We start from the raw sequence: 6,974 nt of genomic DNA on the forward strand, positions 1-6,974 counted from the left end.
CTCTCGCCACCACCCCGGCCGACGCGCCCATGAACGGATTAATGCTGTCGCGAGCCCTATAAGCACCCCCGGCGACTTCATATGACGTTTCACCGCGATACGGTCAAAGGTGATGTGGCCATCACGAAGTGCCACCATCCTGTCCGCGATTGCCACCCGTATACGACAATTCCCCGTAATACACACCCGTCACATGAATATACGTGACGCCGCATTGTCGCCGGGCTGACACTGTTCGAGACTCGTTCGAGCGTATACTCATTCAGCCCTTGTGCAGCTCGAAACGAAAAATGCATACAAAAGGGAAAGAGCGTCAGTTCTCTGCTGAGAGAGAGATGATGACGTCTGGGAATAATATCTCGGGGAATGTCTGCAGTTTTGGTCGTTCCTCGGTTGGCGAACGGTCCACCCACCCGCTCCCCCCCCCCCTCCCCTTTTCCCTCCTCTATTAAAGCGGAGATCGCAAAATCAAGGACCGGAATGAGGGATCCCGGCTCCGACCTTCGCTATCCTGTAAAATCCACCCCTACCCCTACGTTTTAGCCCGTCGGGCTGGGTGCCTCGCCGTGCGCACCTAATCGTATCCGCCCAGTTTCTATCTCTCCCATGTAGCCATGTCACCTGACGCACACGTTCTTTCGATCACTGTTTGGCCACGCATGTCGCAAGGTCCTGCCTACGTTCGCACGGGAGATCGTCTCGGTCTCTCGATAACACTCGGCACTCGGCTGCGGCTTCGTGGGAGTGTTTGCGGATGACGTTGGTCGATCTGAGCTTCCCCCGAAAGACACATGTAATTGGCTGCCGTTCAAATTACCCTGACTTCCACACAGATCCACAGGCACAGTTTTCATTAATTAATCGTCAGTTTTATATACGCGTTTGATATATCCCTTTCATTTTGTTAGCTAATGGCCTACACCTTCGCTGTTTGCCGTCACAAATTAACGTGCGTGACGTAAAATACACAACGCGACAACACATTCGATAGATTCGGAATTTTCAAAACTCATATATTTGTAATACATACAATATTTATTTTAGCGTACTATTGACAAACCTTATAATCTTTATTTAAGAAAAGGCATGCGAAAAATAATAGTTTTTTAAACTGATTTTTCTCATTTAATCACGATTTAATTAAGTGTACTCTAATTTATGAGAAAAAAAGTGAGAAAAAAAAGTAAAATTTAATCGATATGAAATTTAATAAATGGTAATTAATAAAAATTTGAATAAGATTTAATTATCTCTCTATAGATTCAAAGCTAAAAGCAAAAATGGTACATTTACTTCTCAATAGTTTGTAACGTAAAAGTTGTTGATGCATAAATAATTATCACTTTTTTTAAACGTGTACTGGTATTTGTGAGAAAAACAGGAATAGAGTTCTGGGACACTTAGGGTACGATAAATGGAGGAACGAAATTTTTAGCACCTGCTGGACAACGTCGACCTCTTATTTACATGTCTCTCTTTATTCCGGTCGCATCGATTCAAAGTTCATTTATTTATAACCAGTTTCGAAGGTAGAAAAGGTAGAAAGTTAATGATGGTTCGTCGTACGTTCGAACAAGTAATTATAGCGATTTACGTCCGTCGTTCGGAAATAGATCGCCCAAAGAAACTGAAAATATGATAACTCCTAGATCGTGCTAATTAATTCTTCCGCAGTACAATATTACTGCGACGTTATTTTCCCTAGGAAGGGACACGAGGCGTATAGGAGTATCTTTCATTGTGGACAGGTGCGATAAATATGATGTCACGTGATACTTATGATACTTGTTAAGCAGGCGATATAAATAAAACAAGGAAAAAGCATTATCTACAGACATAATGAGTTTGGCATATACTAATAACGTAAATTGTATAGTTCTGGAAAACCTTTAAATGCATAGGCGTTATAGGCAAACTTACATGCTCTCGATAACTTTTAATGAGATACTCGCCTACCGAACCCCCAGGGAGTCAGATGCCGTAAATAGTAAATCTCGAATTTAACCGTAATATTGCGCAGATGAGTTGTGTACGCCGGTTTTTTTTTACAACAGATATATCTGCGAATATTTGTACGCTCTTTGCCCTTTATCATTCTGCTCTTTGTTATTAGACAAAATTCTCACGAGGAGAAGAAAAGGCTGGCCTCGCGATCTACATACTGATATGCAACGAAAAATACATTGTTTATCTGGTACGATTAATAAAAACAATAGAGCTATTGACGATATAGCAATTTACGTTAAAACAACCGGATTCATTTCTCACACATAGAGATGATCACGAATGTCAATAACACAGTAACATGGAACAGCTTTTAACTATCGACCTCTCGGATATTTTTGTAGGAAACGGACGTGGCAGAATAATAGATTCTGATATTGTTTTATAATCTATTTACTTTGAGCAATACTAGTAGATTAAAACCAAATGTTTTTCATTTTTCCGTGGAGGCGTAAAAATATGTTTTCGACTAGAGAGATTATTAAAGACACACATGAAATAACACAATTATTTAAAAGTGAAGGTACTGTGTCGCATTAATATTTGGTTATCAAATAAAGCAGAGTTTTATTCAACAGTCTTCAATATCTCATATATTTATAGTCATGTAATTATCTTAACACTTTTCCTTCACTGCTAATACTAGTATACTTTTTTCATCGACAGCAGTTGAAAGATAAAATCTTAATTGACGTTTAATAGGTAAATGTGTGATAGAAGGAATATATTTATTTAACGAACAAGGAAATTTTGAGTTATATTCAATAATATTTTCTCCGACGATTGTTTACTATTGTTACGTACATGTGCTCCAACATTTCGGATGAATTTAGGGCTAAAAATTACACGCTAGCACGCATGTTCAAGCAAACACACTCGTCGACTAAAACCGATGATTGAAATGAAACTGCTACATCAAAGTTTTACGTCAACTGAGGCTTTTCATTGTTGCTGATCGCGTATTCGTGATGCATTCAAGCATACTCGGAGATATACATGGCTGCGCTTCAATAGGGGTCGTAAACTTTGCTCGAGAACGATGATAGAAACGCAGATTGCGTCGTGTTCGTTGGCCCGATAGAGCTTCAGTATTGATATTTTAAAATTTACACAACGAAATGCCTATATTCCATCGGAAACGTGCTCTTTTGATTTTCAAAAAAATACCATTTATGGAACAGCAATTTACCAATGTACAGGATGATCCAATGTTATCAATTGTTAGTGAATCTTTCTAATTTCTACAAACCTTGTATGTAGATAAATGATATCAGTAATTGTTGAGCCGTTGGTTATAATAATCTTTAGTTAGATTCGGATGTATTATTTTAACAAACGCGATATATAAGACAATATCGTAAAGGAAAAGAAGATTTTCATGCTTATTAAATTGCCTTATTGAGTAAAAATGGAACCCTAAAGAGATATACTTTAAAATGTAATTGATTTAGTTTGACCCAATTTAATCAATCTTGTAAAACTGTTACGGGTTGTAGGCGATTATCGATCTGGAGCATTTAGACAGCATTTGCTGTCACCTCAATTTCGACGAAATGTCGGTTGCGAGAAATGCATTAGCGAAAATTATCGTTGTCGATAATTAGATCAATATAATATCTCTCCGGGAAAATGCATGTGTTTATCGATATTTACCGATGCACTTTTGCATGTTACGTCGACGTAAATAACGTATAATAATTTTAGCCTGTCGCGTCGATTATAGAAGCGACGTGGCAACGCGCGCGGGGACGCGTTTATTTTCAGGGAACGAAACGAATAAAGTTGCAAACGCGGGATAACACGGTTAAAAACGGAATTCCCAACTTGCTACTTCCGACGTAGGAGCAAGGGGAGAGGTCTTTGTAACCCTCTACGGGCACACACTCGACGATCCCCGCGGCTGTACTAATTCCGTGATTGATAATTCCGGAATGAATATCTAACAGCGCGGTTAATGTGAATCGACGACATGGATTCGCTACAGAGACCGTTTTTTATTTATTATAATTTATGCGGGGGCCGCGACGTCACGAAGGAACCGCGCCACGTGTCGCAATCCTAAAACACGGAACGCCGAAATGGGGAAGGGCCGGGCAGATTAATGGGACGCGAGAGACTCGGGATGTTCGCGTTGAGGTAACATTTTTTCTCGTATCACATCGTGCTCGTATCGGGCCCTGGTGTCGGGGTAAGCCTGACTACGGTAACGAATAAAAAGTTGCGAAGAGAGAGATATATATATATATATCGCAATACGTATAGATTTAAAATCGCATCGGCGTCAAACTTTCTGCGTTCCGATTTCTACCACCCACCCTTCTCTGCATCGCGAACTCCCGACATACGATTTTATACGTCCTCCGTCATCGATCCACCGAAGAACACCAGATGCCAATGTTGGTTACAAGTTTGTCGGATAATTTAAGCCCGATAACACGGTGACCGTTGATCCGCTGGAGGAAAAAAGAAACGAGCTCTATTTGAGTCGTTCTTGGTTCTTCGTTGCCGGCGTATACCTACTTGTGCTATCTCGTGCGTCCGCACTGGCGACCATCGCCAGCAATTCCGCTGTTTAATCGCCATTGCACGAAGAGTCGGCGGGCGCGGATCGATAAAGATCGCCGGAGATCAAGAGAGTTCACTGTCAGAGATAGCACTTTTCTTATCTAAGCGTTCTGGAAAGTCGAATAGAAAGGCGCGAGGCTTCTCTGAAATTATTATTTTGTCTTCAATGTTACACTTTTATAAGTTTTAATCATAATTTTGCATAATCTTCCAAAGTTACTCGTAATGAAATTATCATGCGGCCTGTAATCTTATTTTTTATTTAATACGAGCAAATAAAAGCAAATAAAATATTGCAGTTTAGATTGCATAAGTATGTTATCATCTGAATTACGTAAATGACAAATAATGTGTATTACTTATTTCGGTTTAATATTATGTATAGGATGTACCAAAACCATCAAATGGCGTAGTACGGTACATTCAAACCGTAGATTGAATGTAATTAATTTAGTATCGGTTTTCCATTAATAATAATTCAATCAAAGACCATTATTTATCGCAAGTTTCTATTTATTAAAACTAAATAATTAAATTTTCATTGACGTAAAATTGTAGTAAAACTGATCGAAAGACAAAATTATAGTATTTCGATGAGCTTAAAACGTCAAAACTTTGAATTTCTTAGTTAAAATTTTCGTAGTTTTATTGATACCTTGGCATAGAAACAATTTTCCTTACTGATGTCTCAGCATAGAAAGGAATTTTGGTTCGTTAGGTTTTAAGTTTATTTAATTTAATCCCTTTTAAATTGTCTAATTAGACACTCTCGTAAGTCGTAAGTGACCACATCTTGCTCTGTGTCTCGTATTTTCTTCTTTTCCTGCTTCGTTCAATCACATGCTATCCACTCACGTAACATCGCAAGTTAGATGGTTATTTCTTCTAGAAGTATCCAGACAGTATCTGAAAGTGAAATAACATTTTTTGTGATTGCAAAATTATAGTCTGATTGTTATCGTGTGTGGATTAACTTTTCAAACGCCGAATATTGTTTTCAATGCTTGAAAGAATTGTAAAAAGAAAAACACGTATATATGACGTATGACACATGATTACTATGTCTGAACACTCATCGCTTCTTTGCAATCTCGGTAACTTCGTTATTTGCTTTACTATTGCCAGTTCACGATAAGGCTATTAAACTAAATTATTAGTTAGATTTATTTTCGTGAAACAGGTGTCCCCCTTTCTTTATATCATGCCCAGATACGAAAATTTTTAAGAGAAATTATAGAATTTCTGTGGCTATTAAATGACAATCGATATTTAATATTTTTAGTTTTGACTGAAATGAGTGACTTACATACATATATCGATCAGCGAAAAGTGTAACGGACAGATATATAATTGTCAGAATTCTCCTTAATATCAAAAAATCTTTTTGGATCATCTCTCTTTCTCTCTTTTTCTCTCGTGGAAAAATTTATAAGTATCCATGTATGTAAAATGTATTATTCTTTGTATACGTGTTATATCTTTTGTACCAAATGACTTAACTGACGTAAAGACATGTCGTATAAAAAAGAAATGGATATCAAATTCAGTGGTACTGCGGGAACCACAGAGAATCATTATTATTTCCGCTGTCCGATAAACTGTCAACCTGCAACAACATGTATAAGATAAGTATGTACATTTAAAATTTAAAGAGAAAGAATATATTTAGTTTTGCCGTTTCAGTTTTACACAAAAATTCAGAGTAGTTCCAATAAATAAATCTTTTAAAAATTAAAAATACTTAGAGAGAGAAAGAGAGAGCATATTCATTTTTAACATTCATATAATGTTATTATTTCTCTAATTATAATTATAATTATAATTATAGTTATAATTATATAAAATTGATAGCCAAATTGATATCCAAAATAAAAATTAATCAGAGTTATTTTATTAGTGTTTTGAAAACGTCTCGACGAGATCTTTTATCTCAAGGAAAAAATCAAGTTTCATTTAAAAAATTACTCGCCTTTAAAATTTCTTGAAAACAACATCTACGACATGATCCACATCGGAATTATGTCCCCCTTTAAACCAAACAACTTTCATCTAAAGCATTTTTTTCTACAATGAAAAATAAAACAGTTTTTGGGATGTAAATTAAAATAACTCACCCCTGTATAGTGCAATTATAGTAGGTATAATTAATTGTAAATAGCAAGCTATGCTTGATGATGTCATATTTTAAATTATATAGAAGAGCACGGATTAAAGAAAATTAAATTAAAAATTTACAAGTAAAAATCACTTGCTCTGTATGAACTCGACATCATTCAGCCAAAGTCTAATGAATGATTCCGAGTTATTTTTATATCCTAGTCAAAATATACTGATTTCGATAAATTAAACGCAGACATAAATCGAAGTGAAAAGTTATCACTTTTTAATAACGTTATCATATCAAT

The 6,974-nt window shown here is 36.6% G+C and overlaps 1 protein-coding gene across 1 annotated transcript in view; it reads right to left on the reverse strand.

Moving 5' to 3' along the window:
- Positions 1-4,708: 4,708 nt before the first annotated feature.
- The window catches only part of LOC139774299 (BTB/POZ domain-containing protein 7), a 52,474-nt gene continuing 50,208 nt past the window's right edge, over positions 4,709-6,974 (reverse strand). The window contains exon 10 of the mRNA XM_071709486.1: positions 4,709-5,475. Within this exon, the coding sequence (XP_071565587.1) occupies positions 5,455-5,475 (21 nt within the window). The 3' untranslated portion in view covers positions 4,709-5,454. The remainder of the gene's footprint in view (positions 5,476-6,974) is intronic.

This window comes from Temnothorax nylanderi, unplaced genomic scaffold (genome assembly GCF_030848795.1).
Source record: "Temnothorax nylanderi isolate EJ_2023f unplaced genomic scaffold, tnyl_v1.0 TNYL_tig0077_pilon, whole genome shotgun sequence".
In the NCBI taxonomy this organism is placed as follows: Eukaryota; Metazoa; Arthropoda; class Insecta; order Hymenoptera; family Formicidae; genus Temnothorax; species Temnothorax nylanderi.